The 24,702-nt window shown below is 50.3% G+C and overlaps 10 protein-coding genes across 10 annotated transcripts; 7 read left to right on the top strand and 3 right to left on the bottom strand.

Annotated features, from left to right (window-relative positions):
* Positions 1-30: 30 nt before the first annotated feature.
* Positions 31-1,449, bottom strand: BGZ61DRAFT_310691 (thioredoxin-like domain-containing protein; the record flags this gene model as incomplete). Its single annotated transcript, XM_046238805.1, has 4 exons — positions 31-178; positions 234-673; positions 719-1,088; positions 1,139-1,449. Coding segments are annotated over 4 exons (1,269 nt in total), but the record flags the coding sequence as incomplete, so codon positions are not given.
* Positions 1,450-2,476: 1,027 nt separating this feature from the next.
* On the top strand, positions 2,477-3,367 carry BGZ61DRAFT_422703 (uncharacterized protein; the record flags this gene model as incomplete). The annotated part of the gene is made up of 1 exon (XM_046243536.1): positions 2,477-3,367. The coding sequence occupies one exon, from the start codon at positions 2,477-2,479 to the stop codon at positions 3,365-3,367; it is 891 nt and encodes a 296-aa protein (XP_046102610.1).
* A 1,671-nt stretch (positions 3,368-5,038) lies between these two features.
* On the top strand, positions 5,039-6,050 carry BGZ61DRAFT_479337 (uncharacterized protein; the record flags this gene model as incomplete). The annotated part of the gene is made up of 3 exons (XM_046249097.1): positions 5,039-5,041; positions 5,165-5,200; positions 5,247-6,050. 3 exons carry the CDS (start codon positions 5,039-5,041, stop codon positions 6,048-6,050), a joined length of 843 nt encoding a protein of 280 aa, XP_046102609.1.
* Positions 6,051-7,395: 1,345 nt separating this feature from the next.
* BGZ61DRAFT_479336 (glyoxalase-like domain protein) lies at positions 7,396-7,865 on the bottom strand (the record flags this gene model as incomplete). Its single annotated transcript, XM_046249096.1, has 2 exons — positions 7,396-7,472; positions 7,532-7,865. The coding sequence occupies 2 exons, from the start codon at positions 7,863-7,865 to the stop codon at positions 7,396-7,398; spliced, it is 411 nt and encodes a 136-aa protein (XP_046102608.1).
* A 1,226-nt stretch (positions 7,866-9,091) lies between these two features.
* BGZ61DRAFT_533780 (ras-like GTPase Ras1) lies at positions 9,092-10,024 on the top strand (the record flags this gene model as incomplete). The annotated part of the gene is made up of 4 exons (XM_046254053.1): positions 9,092-9,109; positions 9,249-9,363; positions 9,459-9,734; positions 9,792-10,024. 4 exons carry the CDS (start codon positions 9,092-9,094, stop codon positions 10,022-10,024), a joined length of 642 nt encoding a protein of 213 aa, XP_046102607.1.
* Positions 10,025-11,131: 1,107 nt separating this feature from the next.
* BGZ61DRAFT_454224 (uncharacterized protein) lies at positions 11,132-13,044 on the bottom strand. Its single transcript, XM_046246181.1, has 3 exons — positions 12,930-13,044; positions 12,267-12,862; positions 11,132-12,206 (listed from the first exon to the last, which is right to left on the bottom strand). Exons 1-3 carry the CDS (start codon positions 12,970-12,972, stop codon positions 11,274-11,276), a joined length of 1,572 nt encoding a protein of 523 aa, XP_046102606.1. The 5' UTR covers positions 12,973-13,044; the 3' UTR covers positions 11,132-11,273.
* A 1,133-nt stretch (positions 13,045-14,177) lies between these two features.
* BGZ61DRAFT_547821 (major facilitator superfamily domain-containing protein) lies at positions 14,178-16,004 on the top strand. Its single transcript, XM_046255375.1, has one exon. It carries the CDS (start codon positions 14,190-14,192, stop codon positions 15,756-15,758), a length of 1,569 nt encoding a protein of 522 aa, XP_046102605.1. The 5' UTR covers positions 14,178-14,189; the 3' UTR covers positions 15,759-16,004.
* A 553-nt stretch (positions 16,005-16,557) lies between these two features.
* On the top strand, positions 16,558-18,274 carry BGZ61DRAFT_392820 (amidase signature domain-containing protein; the record flags this gene model as incomplete). Its single annotated transcript, XM_046242857.1, has 1 exon — positions 16,558-18,274. One exon carries the CDS (start codon positions 16,558-16,560, stop codon positions 18,232-18,234), a length of 1,677 nt encoding a protein of 558 aa, XP_046102604.1. The 3' UTR covers positions 18,235-18,274.
* A 1,638-nt stretch (positions 18,275-19,912) lies between these two features.
* BGZ61DRAFT_454220 (uncharacterized protein) lies at positions 19,913-21,634 on the top strand. Its single transcript, XM_046246180.1, has 5 exons — positions 19,913-20,452; positions 20,505-20,527; positions 20,576-20,940; positions 20,997-21,037; positions 21,093-21,634. The coding sequence occupies exons 1-5, from the start codon at positions 20,190-20,192 to the stop codon at positions 21,496-21,498; spliced, it is 1,098 nt and encodes a 365-aa protein (XP_046102603.1). The 5' UTR covers positions 19,913-20,189; the 3' UTR covers positions 21,499-21,634.
* A 431-nt stretch (positions 21,635-22,065) lies between these two features.
* BGZ61DRAFT_392814 (alcohol oxidase) lies at positions 22,066-24,278 on the top strand. The gene is made up of 4 exons (XM_046242856.1): positions 22,066-22,223; positions 22,283-22,626; positions 22,686-23,506; positions 23,579-24,278. The coding sequence occupies exons 1-4, from the start codon at positions 22,163-22,165 to the stop codon at positions 24,165-24,167; spliced, it is 1,815 nt and encodes a 604-aa protein (XP_046102602.1). The 5' UTR covers positions 22,066-22,162; the 3' UTR covers positions 24,168-24,278.
* Positions 24,279-24,702: the final 424 nt, after the last annotated feature.

The raw sequence follows: 24,702 nt of genomic DNA, 5'->3' as shown, positions 1-24,702 counted from the left end.
TTTGCCTTTGAAAGATATGATCTCATTCGTGCCAGCGCGATACAACCTGATCGACGGATATGAGTCAATCTCAATCGGCACATCATTAGCATCGACGTTGATCACAGCTATAGAAACCTGCTTGGAAAGACCCGACTTTGAGTATCTGGACCCAAGCTCTTTCATCGTCCCATGAAGGCTATCCAAGCCTGTCAGTAATTATGTAGAGCGACTTTGGAGATTGGTGGACTTACTCTGTGCAGTATTGACACCATGGGACGTGGAACTCAACAAGGACATCCCGAGTCTTGTCATAGACGAACTCGTCAAAGTTGCTGCCAACCAACGTGGTCAAGAAAGGCTGGGAAGCAGATGGTGTAGATACTGGCTCGGATTTGATAGTCGGTGTTAATGTCCCTTTCAAGTATGCAGATATGTGCTTGTCAATCCTATTGGCATTGAATGCCGATGTCGACATAGGATACGCCCTTCCTCGGGGATCTGCAATAGCGAACCCACGCTTGACATCATTTCTTAGATGCATCTGCTTGCATCTCGCAGGGTAATCCGGGGCAAAGACTGTCAGAAATGTCATTTGATACTGATACTTTTTGGCAAGAGGAATCAAAGACTTGGTAAGCTCAACCCTTTCTTCACGTTTACTGAAGAAGATTTGAGCCAGTGGTTTTCCGTCCTAAATCGGTCAGCGGGAAGAATGTGTCAAGTAAGGATGGCTTACTGCAATGGCTTGTTCATAAATCACCGGATCATGTTCGCGGATCAGAGGCGTAGTTGCGTTTTGCAAGAAAGTATTAATATAGTCCACGTTGAAGGGCCCGCGGTAGTAGACAGGATCGTCTTCCTCCTGTGTATAAACAGCGATGGAAGGTTGCGTACTGTGTCCGTCTAAAGCATCAACAGAACCAAAGCTGTAATGCGCCCGCCACCGCTCAGCAACATTGTAAAAATTCTTGCGGTCTTGTTGGCGGTCTGATGAGCCAAGAAATGCAACGACCGCCACTCGGGCTGAAGTCGCGAAATCAATGTGACCCTTACTGGTCAGATCCGTGACTGGAGAACCAGATTGTCTTTCGATATACTTGACAACTCTGTCATCATGGTCAGTAGTGCACAGGTAGATGTCGAGGTAGAAGCCTACGAAGACGCGTCCAAAGCTTCCTTGTACGTAACCAAGTTGCCGTCGCCTGTTGTATACTTCAACGTAGGGACGGTGAATACCTGTGCATCATCACAGGCAGACGGCTCCTCGTTGCAATTGACTGAGGCAATGGCTGTCTTGGTGAGTACTGAGGATGCACTGTCCAGCAACCCTTGTACTCGATCGCATTCCTTACAGCCGTCTGCTGTGAACAGGATGAGCGACTGTCTTGAGAATATCAAAACGTTGAACTCGGCTTTGCGGAGTTTGATGCATGTCGTTGGAGTGTAAAGAGCAGCAAGTAAGAGCAGGGCAAAGAGACGCATGGTGATACGATGAACCGGTTTAGAAAGGAGGATGAGAACTTGAAGCTTATCAGAAAGTAGGTTGAAAGCTTGAAGCATATATTCGAATAATTGCCCATTCATGAAGCTTCTCCATCATGATACGAATTGCCTGTCTTGATTACGAATTATCACAACTGGTCCGTCAAGCCATCTTATTTCAGATAAGAGACAACCCATTGGTAGTTGCTATCTCAGGTGACCATGCTACTGAAGGTTAGCGCAAATTATAAACTGCGCAATTTTCATCTCAAAGCTAGCTCATAGCGGCAGGTATTGTAAACTAGTGGACCAGAGTCGGTTACGGCACTAATGGCCACTTTTAGCACGTTCTGGAATACGAATAGAACCGTTCATGACTCCATCTGAAAGCTAAAAGCCTACAAGGGGTACGATTGCAGGGGCAGACCGATAACATGTTAATTATCGCAAGATCCTGGGAAATTGATCACGCTTAGCTTAAGGTTTCAACTTCATCTGCGAATCGCTTCTTAAAGAGGACTAGACTTGCTAAGACAAAGTGGTAGAGTTTCGGTCTCTCCGTATTCCCTCCTGTATGATTGGTGTAAAAACTACCCATAGCTGTCAGTCGCTAAAAGTCATATATCAATTGTGGAGTAACATCTGGCGTGGTTCGTGATGGTAGCCTTGTTGCCCCCAAAACAACTCATTGAGATATCGACTAAGGTTTCTTCATCTTCAGTCACCGCTAAGAGGATGGACTTCATAGGGAAGGCGGTTGTGCACAAGCTCTCGGTAACCAGATTTCTTACCAAGCTAAGCTTGGATCAATAGCGGTAGCCAGGTCCAGTCTAGAGATTCGTATTGCTCCCTTGTACATGAGGAAGCTGTGATAGTTACAATTAGAGGAGATTTGCCGGTGCTATGGTTCCCAGCAGTACAAGAAGAGCACTCCCCTCCCACAGATAACTTAGAATCCGTACCCAAACATTCATTCCTCAATTACCTATCTGGTCTCCAACTATCGACCATCATGAAGTTCTCCTCTACTTCCCTTGCAATTCTTGCAAGCATTCCTCTGGCTCTCGCTCTGCCAGCTGAAGTTCAACACTCTGTCGAACAAGCAAAGCTGCCTGACGCGCTGGCCAAGATCTATCAAGTCGACCCTGACAACTGGCTCCAGGCGGTCAAGGAAGAAGCTGCCAAGCAGGAAGCCTTAGCCTTCAACGAAACCGACGCCATCGATTCCAGAGATAGTTGGATCTTCCAAATCTATGGAATGTACACTGACCGTCTGGTCAACGTGGGTGATGTCGATACCTTCTACATGCTCTGGCAGCGCATGTACGACGTAAGCAACGACCGCGGAGGTCTCTCCGACGTCAGCCGTGGTGCTTGGAGCAAGTTTTGCAACGGTCCTTCTGCAGGCGCCGGCGTCAGCACGAACTTTGTCCTTGATGGGCAATGGGGCGCTGTGGGCCGTGTGACTGGCTGGGCGATGCGAGATGCCTTGATTCGCTCTATGTGGAAGATGGCCGATGGACTTGGCCAGAAGAACGGCTACACTGTCTACAACAATTGCTACGGCTTTACTTGGCAGGAGGGAAAGCCTAACAAGGCCAACTCGGCCTGTGGAGGCTTGTCAAAGACCAAATGTCCGAAGAACAAGGACTGCCCCTTGGAAGGTATGGAGTGCACTGGCATGAAATGGGGCACCTGGCTTCCTAGTATCATGCGCATGAACGTCTACAACCGCGACGGATCGCTCCGTGCCGATGCCTACCAAGCGCGAGTCGCCTCCCAGGCACTTGGTTCGGGTGGCTGTGGAAAGGCAGGGGCTATTGCTGCCTTTGTTGCTGACTTCATCCCGATTGTCGGTCCCTACTTTGCTACTGGTCTTCGTATCAACTGTCTGTATCAGTAGACTCTAAGGACAAGAGTCAGATTAGAACGGATGCAAGGGTGAGAGTGAGGTTGAGGTCGGGGGTGATGCTAGCTGGGATGGAACTGGGTCTTAGTCTTGGAGAGATTTCGAGATGGAAAGGATACTGTACAGCCTCGATAAATCAAATTCATGACACATACCGTTAGAAGCAGTGATGTTATTGGATTGGATTGGAGCTGGATCCGAGCCCCGATTCAATCCAGTCCAGATGTAGGGACGGGCAGCCTCCAGGATATCCAGAACCGATCCAGTTCGTATTTTTACCCTTTTGGGACAATCAATGTGCTGCTGAATATTCGACTTCTCACTTCCATCATCTTCGCCGCCTTCCTCTCCCTCACCCAGCCCATCCGCCCTAACTGTATTCCCTGCCTCACCCTCCATCAAACCGATGGAAGAGTTATTAAATGCCTTCTGCTCCGGGCGACCATATCAAGCTCGTAAGCACTCGCTGGCTTCAATAACGTCCATCCAGAGCTGTGAGCGATGATCTGTAAGGAGGAGCTTGGCGCTGCTAAAAAGGCGCTTACACTTATCTGACATAGGAGGTAGGGCTAAAACATCCAGCGCTATACAAGCTAGGTCCACCTGTAAGTGGTAATGCTCATTCCAGTACTGGATGGGGTCGAATTCCTCGTCATCATTAAGGCCGATAACGTCACCGGTGATAAACTCATTGTAGTGATTGGTTGAGGGCAGTTTGGGGCTTGAATTAGGATTGAGGTGGCGTAGTTTGAGATGCTTATGGTTTCTTACTAAAGTAAATGATTTCTCTTTTAGTTCTGGGGCCTTAAAGACGTGGGTAGGAACTGGCACGCCGTAGGCGAACTTGCCTTTATATTCGTCAACCCAGAGCTCCTTAACTACTCCAACAGCAGCTTGGATCCAGGCACGCTTATCATTACTGCTATTCCAAACCTAGTAGTATCATTGGTTCTTAAGGCTTGGATTCAACGATATGGCGGCGTAGTAAGCGGGCGACTTATCGGTCTTGTTATAGTACTTCTTGCATTTCTGCCAGGCAACTTCTGCAGCCGCAGCAAGCCAGTTATAGTTGTCAAATTCGTTCTGCCTGTCTATTCGGGCCACGCTTCTACAGGGCGTCTTTAGCGAGCTATTCAAACTTTCGCCGAGCAAGGTGGATTTCATCCATAAGCCAGTCCAGCAATTGAAAATGATCTACAAGAGTCTACTATCTGCCTTTATTTATTACTGTGGCCTTGTAGAATATCTTGAGTTGGTCATGGAGGTGTCCCAGTTCGTCCCATTGCCATGGGCTGAGGCGTTGGTTTAGGATGTCTCTGTCGCTTTGGAGAGGCTCATATTGATCGCAGAAGAGCTGGATACGTTCTTTAACATTAAGAGCGCATCTAATTAATAAGAAATAAGAATTCCAGTGCATGGACTAACTTTGGACAAGCTACAACAAACTCCAATATCAGTACTGAAACCGGAAGTGTAGGACGCCGCAACTACCTTGCGACGCGCACTAGGGGGGCTTACCTCCAATCCGTCAAATGTAGCCAGATCGCCGCCAATTTGTATGGATCTGAAGAATTGGCGCTGTTGAGGGCTAGCTTTAATATATAGTATGATATTATAGAGCCTCCTAAATACTCTTTGCAAGCTCTGTGTATCTGTCCCCTGGAGATGGTAAAGAATACAGAGCGTTATCGCCTGTTATACTCGCCTTGTAGTTGATAAGTTGGATGTGCTGAGTTGCAAGCTGGTTGACCTGAAAGAATGTCCCTTCCCTCAGTGACGAAAGGTTAACAGACACGTTCCGGCAGGGAGAGTCGAAGCTTTGGGATAGTAAGCGTAGAAGAGTGGCGTGGCTGTTGGGTAAATGTAGTAACAGGTCGTTCCTGGAAGCGCGAAGAGGGAGGGTCGGGATCCGACGGACGATGCCCCTTTTATACTCCTCCCACGAGCTGGCAACGCGGTTCCTGGCATCAGTTACAATGGCCTCGAAATAGTCGCGACTGGTGGCGAAGAAATCGCCATATACGGTCTGCAGAGGCCCGGAGACAGACTTCCTCTCCGACTCGAGCTTGGCGAGGCGACGACAGAGCTTTGCCTGCAACATCAGCATCATCTCCGGGTGCAGCTTTCCCACGCAGTCCCTGAGAAGATTGCTCAATACCGCACAAATGATGAACTTGTAATACACGCGTCCCATCGCCTCGTCAGCATCCTCCAACAGCGTGGAGAGGAGCCGCCCGACGGTGACGCGAAGGACGAGCCAGTACGACGAGCACCTCCAGGGGATCTCGGAAGCATCCAAGACGGCATCATCCCACACCTGCTTGCGCAGTCGATGAACATTCGCCGGCCTTCCGAGTCCCTCGAGAAGAGACATGAGCATTTCGCTGATGAGAGCCGGGCTCGGGCAGTCGCGAGTCTCGACAACGGACTGGCCGCCTTTAGAGGCTCGCGCAGAAAACCGGTCAAAAGCTTGAGTGCTGGCCTGTTCAAGAAAAAGGGACAAGTTCCTCAGGAAGGAATTGTTGCTGAAGTCGCTGAGCAGGACCGTGACGGCCCGGTTAGGGAAGTCCCAGGCGAGGGCATGGTCTGCCTTGAGAACATCGGAAACAGGCGCCGCGGCCTGGAATTGCTCGAAGATGACACCGCCAGTGCTGCAGGAGAAGTCAGATATTTATAACTGAAAATCAGAGAGCCGTGGTGGACATACGCAGTGTCTTGGTGGACGATCAGTGCAGCATTCTGCGGCACGACATGGAGCCCCAGCCAAACATTCTCATCGGAATCTCTGACGAGTTCGAGTGCCTTCTGAAGATCATCACGATATAGAGGGCTTTGATTCAAGTCTGCTGTGGCTTGTAACGAAGCCACTAGCGTCCGCCAGACCCTCGTGTCGCCAACGTGGCTAAATAAAGCCAAGCCATTCAGTAGCCTTTGCCCGAGGCTTCGGGTCAGGGCGATGTTGTCACCGTCGAAGCTCCGTGGGAGCTTCGGGGGAGCACGAGGTGGTGAAAGAGCACAGTAAGCAGGAAAGTTTCATTCGTAGCCATCTTTCGATTTACGCTACAGAGTTATTGAAACAGATGAAGAAAGAACAAAAGATTACTGGGATGTGCGGAGTATAAGGAATAATCAACGTGGTCTGCCCAAGATTGCCTCATGGTACACAACGGTGGGCCTCCCGCAGAAGGCGTAACACGCTACTGCAGTCACAACCAATCGCCAACAACATGACGATTCTCGCAACCTGCTGGCTCGAATCTAATGTCAGCGTGGCAACTACCTTGAACAAGGAACAGCGGTTGAGCGGCCGAATGTCCATCGCAGGACTCTCTATCTCATCAGAGTCATCCGAGCTAGAGCCTTCAATGGGACTGGCATGGCATGATTATAAGATGTGCTATGGATTAAACGTGCGAATGTTTATATAGTAGAGTTTATAGACATCTAGTTGTCCACAAATTAGGGTAGGAAGGTATTTATGTGCCCAAATTGCATGCTGAGTTGCAGCTGTGCTGTAGATGTGCCCGACAACTTTCCATGAGCCAGCCGTGCTGCTGAAATTACTCTGAAATTACCCGGCATCGTTTTCCTCTTCATAAAGCCTAGTAATATACCTAGAACTCAACAGAACTCATCAAGAGCATCGTAGTTGATCACAAGACGTTGCCGGACCATTGCCGTTGGCATCCTTTGTGAACTGCCAAGATACTGCTCTACTATTTCGATACGGAGAATAACCAGTGACCATCGCTTTTGATGGTTATTGCATACTAGATAAAGCAAGTTAAGTCACAACATAGCTTTATGCTATATCCCGTCGTGGTCTCGGGACAGTCGAGTCTGAGAGCAAGTGACAAGCGTAACATGGATGCAATCAAACTGTGAATGATTTCCCCCGCCTTTTTTATTTAGCTCTCAAACTACCCCTTGTAATTATACAAGATCGTAAACCTTAGTTGTAACCTTGAAGGCATATATCCTAATTGCCTCACGGAAAACAGCGGGGACGGAACCGAAGGCAATCACGAGGCAGCCTCAGTCTGCTTAGAAAAGCAAACCACTTCAATGTTATTGCCATCCAAGTCCAAAACGTAAGCAGCTAAGTTCATGACTATCAGTGCCTACATCTCGGAGTACGCAGGATTCCAGACCCCTTACCGTAGTATCCCTCTAACCAAGGCCGCTCTCCAGGCTGCCCATTGTCCGATCCTCCAGCGCGAATTCCTGCAGCATGAAAGTCATCCACAAGCCTGCGCTCGCTGACATAGAATGAGACGTGCACCGGCGTTGGCTTGGTTGCGTGGCCGTTTTGTGGCCCACGGCTATGCTGGCGGAGCCAGAAGTCAGGAATGGGAGCTGCGGATGAAGTTGGGCCAAGTCCGACAACAGTTGGGAAACGCATCTCTTTATAGGACAGAGGGGCTAGAGCCGCCAAATAAAAGTCGATTGAGGCTTCAAGATCTGAAACACGGATAGAAACGTGGCCAAGCATTTTGACAGGAGAAAGAACCGCAAGCTGGTATGGAACTTGAATCCTTGAGAAGAAATCGCTACCGAGATGAGACTCGTTGTGGACGGGCTGTGGTTAAGTATCTCCTCTGACACTCAAAACAATCACTTCGTGAAGTACCATCAATCCGGATTCAGGCATCACTTAGTGCGTGAATTTGTGCACTGCTGAGTCCTTGAATTCGTGCACCGCGACGTGAACCTGACGTGGATGTTCCAAACGCGGGACGTTTTCTTGATGATCTAGGCTCGATGAGGAACAAGTCTTGATCGTATTGATACATTGTGTCTCCTTCCCCTCTTTTTGATCGGAGGTGGGATTCCGTCTTTGCCCTGTAAATCCCTCACAAGTCCAATCGAACAGAAGAGGATGGGTGACCAGTCTCTCGCTTACAAGACTAACTTTGGGCTATCCACGCCACAATCCTGTGCTAAGGCTCTGCGCCAACGACTATTTGCTATAGCAACCGAAGTGTGAGCAGTACGTAACGTCGCTAGGTTCGAGCCTCGGAGGCTGCGGGTTCAATTCAATCACTCCTTTTAGTCACCTATTCTCACTTGTATCAATACCCGTAATTCCAATAAGATCGAGCTTAGACTGCGTGCGTGGCATCCATCAGTCTTGTCTCTTTTGTTCATTTTCATTGACCCTCGCCTCGACCCTCCTTGCAGTTGCAGACGCATCTTTATCGTTACAACCCACGATCATGTGGGAACTCTGCCTTATTTTGGACTTTAAGGCAAGGTCACGAGAAGGCTGTCTGTGGGTCAGGTTATTGTACAAGCTCCTTGGGTGTCTAAAACAAACCACGAATGGCCCAGTGAAGCGAGCAAACACTGACCGGGCGAGCGTTCTGAAGTGGGAGGTGCGGAAAAGACTTGCCAGAGTGAAATCGACCTTGTGTCGATTAAGCCCCGTGTCAGCCTTGCGAACGCGTGCAGATTTTGAGATTACCCGAGTGTGGTATGGGATGCCTGCGTAGTATGTGTCTAGTGCCTAGCGTTCGCGACTCATCAAACGCCACAAAGCTCAGCTGCCTTCAATTCCCCCCCTTTTCGACATCTTTTCTATTTCCTTTCATATCATCCCCAGTGTCCCAATCCCCGCCGTCTGTCCTATGATTCGGGGACGACTAGCCCCTCTACACGAGTTAATTCTGAGTCTCGAAACAAAATTGCCTCGATATCTGCGTCAAATTACGGAACACAATGGCTTCATTGACCAAGGTACGATGCTCCGAAATTCCTGTTGGGTCCCAGTAGTGCTACCGCGTTGGCCGCTCCACTCTTGCTCCATGCCCTCCCTCTCCTCCTTCTCCGCTTTCCTGCTGCTATTCCTACTGCTAACCCTACGCCCATTGTTCAGTTGATGCGAGAGTACAAGCTCGTCATTTTCGGCGGTGGCGGTGTCGGTAAATCGTGCTTGACCATTCAGTTAATCCAAAACCGTTTCGCCGATGAATATGATCCTACAATTGAAGGTTCGTTGCTACAACACCCCCCAGCCCTCAAACCTCCATTACACCATATCTGGGTTCCATCTTCATTATGCTGATTCAAATCCCACTTTGAATAGATGCCTACCAAAAGCGGTGTATTATAGATGATGAGGTCTCCCTCCTCGACATCCTCGATACCGCCGGCCAGGAGGAGTACAGCGCTCTACGAGATCAGTACCTGCAAACCGGCGAAGGTGTTCTGCTGGTCTATTCCATCACATCCCGACAAAGTTTTGAGGAAATTAGTACTTTCCAGCAACAAGTTTTGCGAGTCAAGGATAGAGACTATTTCCCCATGGTCGTTGTTGGCAATAAGTGCGATTTAGAGGGCAGACGAGAAGTTACGCAACAAGGTACACCAAGAGCTATACTACATCAATTGGTTAAAGATTTCTAACGTTCATACATAGAGGGCGAGGCACTTGCGAAGGCTTTCAGCTGTAAGTTCATCGAGACATCAGCCAAGGCCCGAATCAATGTCGAAAAGGCTTTCTACGATCTTGTGCGAGAGATTCGGAGATACAACCGAGAGATGCAAAGTTCATCGACTGGTGCCGGCGGCAGAAACGGCCCTCTCAAGCCCATTGATATTGATGATGGAGATCAACAAGCTGGATGTTGCTCCAAGTGTGTGGTAATGTAAAGGACCCATTCTACCCTGTCTTCTGCTGCGCTTCTCTTCCTTCTATCATGGCCTCACGACCGTATTTTCAAATGGGTAGATTGTCAGGAAATTCTTGATGTACGTGTATGATGAGCGAGCGCCTCACGACTGTAATAACGCCACTACCTAAGTTAGCACCTGCCACTGTTTTGTCTCCTGTTAAGGTGTCGGTGTTCAGTGACATTGCTAAAACACTGAGCTCGTCTCCGCAATGATTTCCAAGGGGTGCCTTGATCTCGTTGATCAAGTTAGAAAGGGCCTTGCTGAGAATTGTATCAGAGCTAGATTGAGTCTTTGAAGGCGAACTGCCAGTAAATCAACAGTCGGCCGTGGTTGGACTTTCAACAGCGGCCTGACGTGGTAACTTTCAGGCTGTTCGGGATCGAATTTTCTCCGAAGTTGAGGTAGAAAACAGCCGGACAATGTTACTCTTCGCGGCGTTATTTTGCCGTGGGTTGTGCCACGTATCGTACAGAGCGGATCGATGAATGAATCTTGGTGCCCCAAACACATCAGAGTATAGGTTCAGGGCAGCTTTCGCTTCCAATACCGGTAGGCATGCCTCTCCGGCATGGAATTTAAGGCTTGTTTATGATTAAAGTCAAGTGTTTTTACCGTACGACTTGTCTCGCTAATAGTCACGTGCCTGACCTGCCAAAATGACACGTGACTCACCGGCTGGGCACTTCGCGAAACGCGTCCCGTCCATTTCTTCGAACAGTCTTGACATTTGCCTTCGGAAGCTATTATCATTATCCTCATGCACTCATGGCGGGTGTCTAAGCTGAAGCAGCCTCACAATATTGGCTGTGGCTTCAAACTGCAGCCAAGATGGCGACCTCTCACGGCCCCCAACAGCTGAAAGACCAGATTGTGCAATCCCGCGTCCAGCGTCAACTGGAAGTCCTACCGAGGAATCAGCCTGGAAGAGCGTGTAAAGGTTTTTATGGATGATGGCCCAGCTCGCAACACCCTGATTGCAAGAAAACTACGCGAGGGTCTTGCTTATAATGCGGAAGTAGACCGACTTAAGGTCAGCGGCTCACCTAGCGAGCACAGAAACGGCGCTGTCGAAGCAGCTTCTGACCAGGAGGAGAATCCTGCTTCAGAGCATTTCATTATGAAGCACATCTCTAGTTGGGGGATACAGCAAGATGATATCTCGTGGTTTCTTCCAGCTGCCCCAACACTAACCCTTTGGAGTGCAGTGATCCTTATCGGTGGGACTTCATACCTCCTCAGGAAGCATATTGCCTAATTTCCCTACATCTTGATTACCATCTGTGAAACGCTCCTCGGACGTTGCGATTGATTCGACTCTCCAATGATTATCGGGCCAAGCCCATCTCAGCTCCAGCTCATCCCAGATCCTTTGCATCTCGCCATACCCCACGCGCTGCCGAGTTCGACGAAGGACATCCCGTATCAATCTGATGTCATCGTCATTGCTGACAGCATATCCGAATATCAACATGGGCCAAGCTCCTATAAAACAACGACTCCAGGTTTCGAAAAAGGTTGGCTGACGCAAGATGGATAATGCGCTGTCGAGCTGCCAAGGGCGTGGACTCTGAGTACATTTGCAACGGAAAGACTTGTCCAGCAAGCCAATGACGTCAATTCGGGGCTGGGCGCTATAAGAATCCGTAATCCAGTCGAGAAGTAATGAAGCTGCATGGACGTAGAGGGTAACAGTATCGGAGTGGAAGCTTTGGAGCAATGGCGGATAACAGTCCATGACATTTGGGCTGAAAACCTCGGCTTCCCAATAATTCATACCCAGCCTCAACTGGACAAGAGTTTCGGAACTCTGACTTTGAGTCGAGTTGTAAAAGTTAATGATGTCGAGAATATGGCGAAATAATGGTAGAGGAATGCCCAAGACAGGAAAAGAATCCATGGGGAGAGCGTCTATTAGCTTCTTGCAATCAAGAATATTCTCTGTATTATCAAGAAACTCTCCGTCAACATGGAAATTAGATGAGAATGGTCGCCTCGAAGCAAGTAGGAATGCTTGATAGAGGACGCTTTCTGCTGTTAGACGGTCGAAGGGTCGCGACATGGAAAGCGGACAAGATTGGTCATTGTATCGCAAGTTGAGGAGTTTAATGGCACCAGCCACATGTTGCCGCGGATCCACCACAGTATCAAGGCCCCAAAACTGGTTTGAACGTTGGTCGCAACACTAATAAGATGAGGAAAGGAGAGATCAGGGACGTACATCGTGAAGATATAGAAAAACGACTGTAGCTAGTAGTGAATCATCGGGAACTCTTGGGCGAGAATGCAGCTGAAGTACTGCTTGGTTGACTCCTCGTACCGCCCTAGAGTAGTAGACTAGAGCGTGATGCTGATACCGACGGTCGTTAGACAGGATGCATTTGTTGGCGGCACAGCTAGCAAGAACAGCGTACTTGACGCTGTCGCAGTGCATCATCATGCTCACGAGCTGGAATTGATATTCCAGGAAATACGTCTTGTTCCAGGTCGGAAGCACCAGGAGCGAAAAGAACTTGTTGAGAAAGTGGTAGATCAGCTCGACCTTAACCTCGGAGCGAATGGCCGAAGCTGCCGTGTTCAGGCTCGTCGACAGGGTCAGTTCCGACGTCTTCGGAGGTGCATCGCCTCGGCATTCTGGATCCTCTGACGATGTTGCCGAGCCAGGACTGCCTGGTGATACATGGCCCTGGCCTTTACGGGGAAGATTCCGGCGGTCCCGGAGATCGGCAGATGAAGGCCAATGGCATTGGCGACGACTAGTAAAGCAGTTCCGGCACGATGGCCTCTCTTCTCCGCATTTCACCTTGCGTTTCCTACCTGGGACACGAGCCGGATGCGTTGGTAAGGCATGATAGAAGAGTGCAGGGGCGGCTAGACAACTTACAATTCAGGCATCCGGTCTTGGTCCGCAATCTCGCGTTCCCCATGGCGATGGAGTTGTGCCCAATGCCTGTAGCATGTCACGTCGTCCACTGGCCGGAGCGATGAGTCGACTTCACTTGACGGTGGAGAGACTGTGAAGCTGCCAGATGTGGGCCATGTGCGGGAAATGGCCGTCCTTTTGCTATCTCGGGGTGGGTCACGTTATCATCTGTGATGCGGGGTTGCATTAGTCTGTCAAGATATTCTGGCAAGGCTAATACAAGTGAACAGGGCCATTGTGATTCATGTAACTTCGATCTGGCCATCTCATTGAAGATACCTATGAATAAGGTGTCTCGGACGTTCAATTTAGAGGCATAATGCAAATTCGATGACGCAAGAGGTAATCCCTGTCACGGAAAACTACCGGTGCAGCGGATTCAACTCGATCCGTTCGCCCATGCGACCCGCGTTGGCCTCGGACGCGCGCTTTGAAATGGTAGATGCGTAATGTTGGTTGCAGATTGGAGTGTCTCTGTGGAGCAACGATCAAATCCAACATCAGCCAGCCCAGTTAGACTTGCCACGACGTCTTGTAGACGACGTCTGGTCAGCTCGGCACTGATTATTTGCATCTGGGGTTTGACCCGCAGCAAGAATGCTTTGGGTTAGTCCAGAATTCATGGGGGCTAGCAAAAGATGGCTTATCAAGTTCTCGCAATTCAAAATGATTGGTCCAAGAGATAACCATTGTCTGATATTGGCCAGTTCATGGAGTTGGACCTTTCCCGGTCCCACCCTTCCATCATCAGAATCCAGCGTCGGGCCTAGACTATCTCTCGCAATTTGATACAATTGGCCAACACAATGTCTCCGCCCCCAGCTTTCGAGGTGATTCGTGGCTTCGCGTATAGGCGGGGTAGCATCGCCGGAGAAGATCTCAACTCATGGCATGACTCGTGATGGATTCACACATCTTCCACCTCGTGAGCCAATGGCCTTCATTGCCGCGCTGTGTTCTGGACTTCACCGATAAGCCTCGTTGCTTCTCTAGACTAATCAAACTCACATGTCCGGTGAACCGAACGGTGGGACGTTGAAAGCCATACCTCCCTCACATCTGCGGCCGTTAGGTACTCCGACTTTATCATAAAAGCACCGAAAGTCTGGAGATGGTTCCGCACATCAGTCAAAGGAGTTGTGATACCTTTTCCTCTCACACAAACTCGAACCCCCAACCCAATCCATCTTCTTTCTTCTCGTGAGCACGAGTCCTGCAAACATGTCACATCCCGATGATGTGCCAGGCACAATCCTCCTCTGGGATGCAACCGAAACCCCAAACGCGCTCAGTCATGAGGGCCAAGTTGTGCTTCAGCCCCAGCCAAGCAGTGATCCCGACGATCCACTCAACTGGAGCAGGTCGAGGAAGTCATTAGCCATCGGTATGGTCTATGTCTATGTCCTGGGAGTTGGTATTTGCACGACAGTGCATTATTCCGTCTTGACTCAGATCGCCGACGCTCAAAATCTTCAAGTCAGCCAACTCAATCTCGGAACAGGCCTGATGTTCCTTTTCTTGGGGTGGGGGAACTTGTTCTGGCAGCCCATTGCTATGGCATACGGCCGTAGAGGAGTCTACATTGCCTCTATAGTCCTCTGCATTGCCCCCGTCCTTTGGACTCCCTTTTCTCATGGTGCCAGTCAATGGTACGCCCATCGCATCATCCTCGGTTTCATTGCAGCCCCAATCGAGTCTCTCCCGGAAGTTTCGGTGCCGGATCTCTTCTTCGCCCATGAGCGCGGTAGCTTTATGGCATACTATGCCCTGGTGCTCTTTGGGTCCAACTTTTTTGCGCCCTTTCTCGCAGGGTTCATCAACGACGGCGCCGGTTGGCATTGGGTTATGTACTTTGCTGCCATCTTGCTGGTTGCTTGTGCGATACTTTTATTCTTCTTCATGGAAGAAACCATGTACTTCCGAGAAACCACAGAAGGTGGCACCATCACCACGGACGAAAAGACCTCGTCACCATACCACGAAACCTCGGAAACATCTATTCCAGCACCTAAACCATACTTGCAAAAGCTTCGGCTGTTCACGGTCGCCCAAGGAGGCCCCACCCCGCGACAAACAATCGAGAAGGTGTGGCGGGCCTTTGAGATTTTAATCTGGTTTCCCAACATTGTGTGGGCGGGTCTGTTATACGGTACCAACCTTGCCTGGTACAGCGTCATCAATGGAACAATGTCGAGCATTCTTGGAGGGAGCCCCTACAACTTCTCACCGGCAATGGTTGGAGTTGCCTATCTATCGCCTTTGGCCTTTAGTGCCGTCGCCTCAATTTGGTCGGGTTGGTTTGCGGACTTGGTTGCCCTTCGGTTAGCAAGACGCAATCATGGTATTCGAGAACCAGAACATCGACTTTGGGCTCTCATCTTATCGGCCATTGTCTCAACGGGCGGTTTAGTCATGTGGGGAGTGGGCGCCAGTCACGACCTTCATTTCATGGGACTGATCTTTGGCATTGGCTTTACAACCTTTGGAGTTGTCTGCGGGGGCGCCATTTCCCTGTCCTATGCAGTGGACTGCTTCAAGGAAATAGCTGGAGAGTCTCTTGTTACTGTCATCCTCATTCGCAACTCTCTCGGCTTTGCATTCAATTACGCCATAAACCCTTGGATCGACAGTCTCGGACTTCAGAACTGCTTCATTTCCGTCGCTATGATCTCTTTGTTTTCGACCGGTACATTTCTTCTCATGGTTGTGTGGGGAAAGAAACTCCGCATGTTTTCTGCCGCAAGGTACTGGGCTTATGTCTCCGAAGATCGGGCTGCTGGCGGGCATTAGGCCAGCTCTGCTCTATGTGTTCGTTTTGGGCCTGTTGCCACGGACAGTCCAAGAACATTTTAATTCTCCCCCTGTCCTATTCACAGAAGTCTCTGGATAAAGGGCTCTCATAGTTGGATTGGACATTTATTGTATGTAGATGGACATTGATATCTCAAGGGGTGAACCGCACTATTCCTGTTGTGTATTGCGGTCAGAAATCGACACTCTTTACATAGGTTTCATAAGCTACATCGAAGAAATCGCCCATTAATCACATACAAGTGTGCCTTATTAAAATAGTAGCCATGACGAAATCACACTTTTGGGAATCGAGAAACACAAAAGTGGCATAAATTCCGATAGCTTTGGTCTGTTGTGTTCGTAACCGTGACATAACTGCTCCGTGGCCACTTTGCGACCACAGCAGACACCAGAAGATAACTCTAGCGGACTTTTGACCGCAGCTGAAGTGGCTAAGACCAAAGATGCCCTCATCTTCTCCAGAAAGGGGCTCAGAGCCGAGATAAGGATGTCTTTCCTCATTGGGTCCTCCCTTCTTAGGCCCTCCCCCCACCACAAAGACCCAGATGTCCCTCATATTGGGAAGCCATATTTGTCATAATCGGAGTGCGGGGTATCTCACTTGACCCTGTGTCGCGGCTCGCGGTAATGTGTTTAATTGGTTGTCTCACCCCGAGGTTGGGAGCGTTGGTTCACTCTGTACATATATAAGGCCAAGGCCGAACCTACAGGCATAGACACCTTCTTCCCCCAATAGGCCACATTCTCTTGTCCATCTACTCTACTTCCCATCACCATGTCCTCCAAATCTCTTGTGACCATCCAAAGAGGGTCAGTAATTTCGGGTTCCCCCGAATATGAAGCCTTGCGGGACTCTATACGGACTGAACTCTGGTCATCTGTTCCCCAAGAGCTTCTCCTACCAGACTCCATGATTCAGAACCCTCCTAAAGATGTCACGGGCATCCCTCAAAAATGCTCGATTCTCTCCGACAGGGAACTGGAAATCACGGAAACATACGATGCTACTGCACTTGCTCAAGCGATTGCTTCTCAGAAGCTTACAGCTGTTTCTGTAGCAACTGCGTTTGCAAAGCGAGCCATCATTTCTCACCAGCTCAGCGGCTGTCTTTCAGAATGGTTCATGGACGAGGCTGTTGAGCGTGCCAGGATCCTGGATGCTCACCTTAAGACAGGGAAACCTGTGGGGCCGCTTCACGGTGTCCCTATCAGCATCAAAGAGCATATCCCGATAGCTGGCCATTGGAGCAGTGTCGGATATCTGGAGACAAGAAGAAAGGATACGGTCGACTGCCAAATGGTTGAGATCCTGCGGAGAGCAGGTGCCGTCTTTTATTGCAAGACCAACCAACCCCAATCCATTATGCATTTGGAGAGCCATTCGTCCTTAGGGAGGGTACTCAACCCTTGCAACATCGGTCTCTCCGCTGGAGGCTCTACTGGCGGCGAGGCAGCATTGATAGCTCTTCGCGGCTCAATCCTCGGGGTTGGGACGGATATTGGTGGGAGCATCCGTGGCCCTGCAGGCTTCTGTGGTATATATGGGTTCAAACCCACATCTTATACCCTCCCGATGAAGGATTTTCTCGCGGGTGGTTTTGGGGCGGAGCTGAATGTGCTGTGTTCAACGGGGCCCATGTGCACATCTCTACGAGACCTGGAATACTTTATGTCTGTGGTGGCATCTGCGAAACCTTATCTAGAGGATCCTCGACTTATTCCGATCCCTTGGACAGGGTCCGCACTGACTCAGAAGCCGAGAGCACCCTTGAAGATTGGAATTATGATGAACGATGGGGTGATTGAGCCTCAACCTCCAGTCACTCGGGCCTTGGAATGGGCACAATCCCAGATTCAAAAATCATCCGACTTGATTCTGAAGCCATTTCAGCCTTATGAGACAGCAAAAGCGATGCAGAACATCAGATTGGCATATTGGCCTGATGGAGGCCGTGCCGTGAAGGCACATTTAGCAGCCACTGGCGAACCAATGTTCCCGTTAACTCAATGGATCATCAAAGACGCCGAGGGAGCCGAACTCACAGCCTCATGCGTTCTGGAGCAGCGCATAGCTCGGGATGAATTCCGCTGCAGCTTTGCGCGACATTGGGAGGCTCAAGATGTCGATGTGGTCATCTGTCCCGTGTTTGTCGGCCCTGCGTGTGAACACGACACAGCCTTTTACTGGAACTACACCGCGTTGTGGAACTATGTTGATTATCCTGCGGCCGTAGTCCCTACCCCAGTCAAAGCTGGTTGTGCAGGGGCTGAAAGCTATGCTTCAAGAACTCCGCTTAGCGATCAGTGCAAGCATGTTCGAGAATTGTGGACCAACGGAGACTTTGAGGGCGCTCCAATTAATATCCAAATTGTTGCAAGAAGATACGATGATAATGGCTTGTTTGTTGCGTTGGACATGTTGAAAGATGTCCTTCAAAGGGTCAACGAATAAATTCTTCTGTTGTATTACAGTCTTCATTTGCTTTGTCGAGAGAGATAAAATAAACCAAAAACTATTCCTCTCATTCCCACGATACTTTGTTACCAGTACCATTGCCCAGATCCGACTGCATTTCCTTGCCGGTCTACCCTACAGCCATACGATAGCTGACCTGCTTGAGACCGCTTCAGCAGCGCGGGTGAATGGATGTGGAACCACTTTTTGTGAAAGCTGTGTATTGGTTGGATTACGATAGACGGAAAGACCTCCAATGGGTCAATGCATCTTGCGGAATCTAATTTCGGATCGCCAATGCTGTGGTTGACCTATGAGTCGCCTAAGGCATTCGAGTCAGGATTTGGCCGATTTGTGACTTGTCAATTTACTAAGCGGGATTTCGCAGCAAGTGAATAGCTAGCCAATTTGAAGAGCTACTAGAATGATCGTCGTTGAGAGAATGTTTTATCAAACACGCGTGTGGCTGTAATTTGGCGGTGAGGCGGCTGTCACTCGTTGCTTGGCCGTAACCTAGTGGCCTCGGGCAAGTATGATGAAACAAGCAGAAACGTCTGGCTGTATCGTATCGCTCATCATTAGAACTTCTGCAACGAACGGACCAGGGGGAGGGAATTTTGCCTCCAAAAGGGTCGCATCCGACGTTGTCACCACATGAGTGCGGCTTCATGTAGTGTCTATCAATCGCTTCCCCCCTTGGACCCAGCCATTTTTTCGTGACGGAAAACGCGGGACATCAAAAGTGGACTGTCACAAGAGAGGTAGGCGAATGCAACCTTGAGCCAATCCGTGACTGTTTCCGCGCTTCATGGATGTACGAAGCACGAATAGCGTAGCGTAGCGTCCGAACCGTTGTGGCAATAACGGGTATGCCAGGGATGAATCTGGAGATCGGCAACGCCAACATGGGCTGCACCTGGACCGCCGAGACGTGAGAACTGACGCGTTGAGGCACAAATCCTACCTGGCGTTGCATTGAGTGACCAGCTAGATGTGCAACGTAGTACTAGCGGGAGTGGCGTAGCTGGGGTCTCCTTTTTCGTACCATTTCTGGGAACTGTCGGCGTACTATGTACGTGGCATATACTTGATGCTGGTAGACTACATGGGAAACGGATTCGGATACAATGACGTCTGACTTACTCGGGCAATTGAGTGGCGACAACCACCTGCCCTAGCTCTGTAAATCCCTTTCCTTTTCTTCTTCCAGATGCCGTGGGTGACCTCTCGCGACGCCTGGCGCCAATCTGAGGGCGGAGTGCGTGCAGAGTCCCCGGCTTTTAAACCCCACGCTCCACGCCTCGCGAGTCGTGCCTGCAACGGTCTTGTGGATTCAGTTCACTAGTTCGGGGGCCGCGAGTAAAGGACCCCTGCAAGCTGCATAACACGCTATTCCATCCAGCGTTGGACGCGGCTCCACGAGGTGACAATGGCTGTAGCGGGTCGTGAAACAAGCTCAACGGGCGACGGTTAACTCCGCTTGTCCAGAGCATGCATGGAAAGTGAGATCGGCACGGAGATGTTCCATATACCCCAGGGTAGTACCGTAGAGACTCAGGGTAGGACTGGACAGTACTAGGACTGGACAGTACTAGAGACCCAGGGTAGTACTGCTAGGGGACTAGATTCTTTAACGCCGTCCCGGAATCTAGGAATACGCTGCCACCGCGGATCCGATCCATCATGGTCGTCACTCCGTAGCAATGACTCCGTAGCAATGAGCATTGACAGCTAAAATTTGAGCCAGCGACTCAACGCGGAGCCTTGCGGCCCGATGGAGCGCACCTCTGCTCGTCACGGCGCTGCCGGCACGTTGGAGCCAGGTCAACCCGGCGTAGATATACTCTCCTTCAGCGCCCTCATTAGCATGAAACGAGACCAACTCTCGAACCACTCATTCTCGTCCCAATCGCTGCTGTCTGGAGAGGTCTGCGACTTCTCGACTTTCTATCATGGCGTTCGGCTTCCTCGTGCCAGACACCTACGTGGTGGTACAACCAAGCCTCAATGACTTGTTGATTGCAAGTATCATCTGGGGATTCACCCTGGCGACGGGCGTCTTTTCGGGCACAAAGGCGTTCAAGCAGACTTGGGCCACATGGAGACGGTCGCACCGCCTGCATGCGTACGCGATAATGATCTGGGCTGAGTGGACTGTGTCCATGGTCATCGGCGTTCTGTCTTGGACCTTTATTCGCGGATTCATTACGCCAAGGTGAGTTGCACTGCGAATCGGATGCGGATTTGATGCTAACGACGGCGTGCAGCTTTTGGATTTACTTTACATTCTGTCCGCCAACCCATTCCTTCAGCGCCATCGTTTGCTAACCCCTTCCAGTGTGTCTCTGGGTCGTCCAGATTCAATGCATCTGCGGCATCATCATCAACCGAATCGCTCTCCTCATGGTGGACAAGCGCAACGCCAACAAGATTCGATGGGGCGCGGCTCTTGCCCTGGGCTTGATCAACATCAGCGTCTTCATCGTCTGGATTCCTGCGCGCCTGCAGATATCGCCCATGTGGGTGCACGTCAACGAAATCTACGATCGAATCGAGAAGGTGCTGTTCTTGGTCATTGACGCATGTCTGCACCTGTACTTCATCTACCTCCTTCGAGTCAAGTTGATAGCGAACGGGCTTGAGAAGTACGTCCCGTTGTTCAGGTTCAACCTGATGATGGTGGCAGTGTCGATGAGTCTAGATGTAAGCGAATCCCGAGTGCAGTTGCTGCAGTCTGGTCACTGACTTGGAGATTGTAGGTAATCCTCATTGGCAGCATGTCGATTGGAAATGGATTCATGTACGTCACCGAGTTTCTATCGTTTTGTGGCTTACGCTTACCATATTCCACCTAGTTATGTCCAATTTCACCCGCTGGTGTACATGCTGAAGCTACACATCGAGATGAACATCTCGGCACTAATCGTCAAGGTTGTCCGCGCGACAGGCGACAACAGCTCGTATGCAAATGGCACAACCGGCACCGAACTGCAGTCGAAACCGAACAACCGATCCGGGGCTACCGTGCCGTCAAACCACATGTTCTCCGGAAATCACGGCACTCAGACGCAGGTTGAAGCTGAGACGGGCGATGACGCTCCCAAGGGCTTTCCCCGTGGAATCACAAAAATGGTGCAGACGCGGATCACGGTGACGCCGCGGAATCATGACGAGGTGGAGGATAATGAAGATGGGAGCTCGCAGTCATCGACGCGTCGGCTGAAGGACCACTCGGAGCCATACCGAGGCCAATTCGTATGATTTCGCGGGATCGAACTTGTAATTTTCTTGAGTACCGGTACTAGATTAGACGGCGGGACACGCCCAGCGGCACATCAGTTTGGTACATAGTAGATTGGCCAAACATAATGAGACTAAGGCACACTGTTTTGGTTCATTTTGACTTGCATCGGGACCTGCGTATCTGCACAATGCCGGTACGAGGACACACCGCCAGTAAGACAAGGGATCCTGTAGGAGTAGCAAAGCCCCATACTGGCCCCGCCAAGTGATACCGGATTGATCTGTAGATCCCATTGCGGAACCGGAGCTTTTTCCAATATTGTACCAAAGCAGCCGAGCCTGGTAGCCTTCGCTCCAACGGGTCCTCGCCCAACGGGGTCCCCGCCAACAGGTCGAAATCGGGGAACCGCGGTGACATTCCAAGCGGAGCCAGGGGTTAGCTTAGCCACGACTAGGTTTCCCCCATGTAGCAGAGACAGGGGCAAGAACATGCCGTTGGCCAGGGCCTGTGCGGTAATTGCCGCGTATCATGGGTGGTTAAAGGCGATGCTAACGGGAGAAGTTATATATGGTGGGGTGGGAATACATTCTTGTTCATTATTGCAGACTGCAGCCTTGTTTCGACTTCTCTTAGCATAAACCATAAACAATCTTGAGCATCTTTTTACTTTGCCGAATCATTATGGGCGTGTATACCAAACTGGCCGATGACCTTGCGGAGGTGGATGTGATCATTGCCGGCGGTACGTACAATCGCCCTGTATTGGTTCATGATCGTCTGCTCACATCTCATTGATCTTAGGTGGCACTGCGGCATGCGTGGTGGCCGGCAGATTGGCCGAGGCCGATCCCAAGCTCTCGATCTTGCTTATCGAGGGTGGCCCAAACAACTACAACGTTCCAAACATTGTTCACCCGGTGTTCTTCCTTGATCACCTTCTCCCCACCAGCAAGACCACCATCTTCTACAAGGGCAACAAAGCGGCTCAGCTCGCGGACCGCGAGGTCATCGTGCCTTCAGGTGGAACCCTTGGCGGTGGATCATCTATCAACTTCATGATGTACACACGAGGCCAACGATCTGACTTCGATTCATGGAAGTCCAGCGGCTGGTCTGCGGATGATCTATTGCCATATATGAAGAAGGTACGTCTAGCTATTTATGCTAGCAGGGGCGCGTTTGTGCTAATTCGTCAATCCAACAGTTGGAGAACTACAGCGGTCAAGGCGAAAAGGATCATCACGGCTACGACGGCCCGGTCCATATTTCCGACAGTACATTCCGCGCCCGCGGACTCCAGGACGACTTCCTCGGCGCTGCGGCCAAGGTCGGTTGGCCTGAGATCAAGGACCTTCAGACTCTGGATGCAAACAACGGCATCGAGCGATGGCAGAACTACATCTCAGAGGACGGCAAGCGACAAGACACGGCGCACAAATACGTCCATGAGAAGCTCCAGTCAGGAAACTACCCCAACTTGCATGTGCTGGTTGAGTCAAAGGTTCTGCGTGTTCTCTTCGACGACGACAAGCAAGCTGTTGGCGTAGAGTACACGCCCAACCCAGACCTCCAACCCGCTGTACAGACTCCGCAGCACCCCAAGCTCACTGTCCGAGCAAGGAAGCAGGTCATTGTATCCTGCGGCGCATGCGGCACCCCGCCAGTCCTTGAGAGATCTGGCCTGGGCGATCCCGAGCTACTGAAGAAGGTTGGCGTTCCTGTCGTTGTCGATCTCCCGGGAGTGGGTCGTAATTACCAAGATCACCACTTGGCTCTTTACCCTTACAGGACAAGTCTCCAACCTCACGAGACTATTGACCGCGTCCTGAGGAACCCGGGTAACCGACAGAAGCTTATTGACGATAAAGATGATGTCTTGGGCTGGAACTCCATCGACATCTCGTCGAAGCTTCGACCGAGTGAAGAAGATGTGGCAGGTTTTGCCCCCGAGTTCCAAGCTGCCTGGAACCGGGACTACAAGAACTCCCCTGACAGGCCACTGATGCTCATGGGCGTTGTGTCATGGTAAGTTTTCCCGGACCACTTCCAAAGTCTTTGCAAAATTCCCTTAGCATAGGTGCTGACAGCCGGACTTAGTTTTTTGGGCGACCCGTCATCTGTCCCGGAGGCACAGTACGTCACGGTTGGAAACTATACAGCATACCCCTACTCCCGTGGACACATGCACATCACTGGGCCGGAGCTCAGCGATCCCCTCGACTTCGATGTTGGCTTCTTCTCGGACCAACACGACATCGACGTGAAGAAGCAGATCTGGGCCTACAAGAAGCATCGTGAGATCATGCGTCGCACGGCCATGTATCGCGGCGAGCTTGCCCCCGGTCACCCGGCCTTCCCCGAGGGATCTGCAGCCGCATGCATTGAAGCCGAAGCGCCACTCTCCAATGTCGAGGACCTCAAGTACACGGCTGAGGATGATGCAGCCATTGAGAAGTGGCTGCGAGAGAATATCGGCACGACTTGGCACTCGCTAGGTACTGCAAAGATGGCTCCTCGCGAAGAAGGCGGTGTTGTCAGCGAGTCTCTGGACGTGTGGGGAACAAAGAAGCTCAAGATTGCAGACTTGAGTATCCCGCCTATGAATGTAGGTGCGAACACGAACAATACTGCTATTGTCGTGGGAGAGAAGGCGGCAGCTATTCTCATTAAGGAGCTGGGGCTTTAAATAGTTGAATATTTCTGATCGCACTTATGATGCTTTCACTACGCCATCCCAGGACTACCTCAAGCAACCAACTTAGAAAGGCAAATATGAATGATCTATTATTTTGCTTCACTTGCGAGGCCCCTAGACCGGAGAATAATGATGTGGTCAAATGATTGCACAGTTGTCACACACCCGTTGATTGTAATTTCTCACTACGTACCATAAATACTATCCTGTCTTGTAGTTGTTGGTCGTATAATGAGCCTAAGCCTCGGTGTTAGTCGATGTCGTGTAAATTGATCAAGCTCACTTTCTACAGTAAGCACCGAAATGGTCACAGAAGCTCTAATTTACTGTGCAGTTAAGTTTGGTCATTATAACTCAATAAGAAATTTACTATGGAGCAGACTACTTGGTCCTTCTCTTGAAAATTTTTCGTCTTGACTTCCCTTGTTGTCCTACCTTTTTTCTTTACCTTACATTCCCTTCTGAGGGGCGTGTTTCCGCTGTTCTCTTTGACCTTGGTGACTGAAAACTGGATGAAATCACCACG

Source organism: Ilyonectria robusta, assembly GCF_021365365.1.
Source record: "Ilyonectria robusta strain PMI_751 chromosome Unknown BGZ61scaffold_13, whole genome shotgun sequence".
In the NCBI taxonomy this organism is placed as follows: domain Eukaryota; kingdom Fungi; phylum Ascomycota; class Sordariomycetes; order Hypocreales; family Nectriaceae; genus Ilyonectria; species Ilyonectria robusta.
This window is presented reverse-complemented; position numbering and strand designations above follow the sequence as displayed.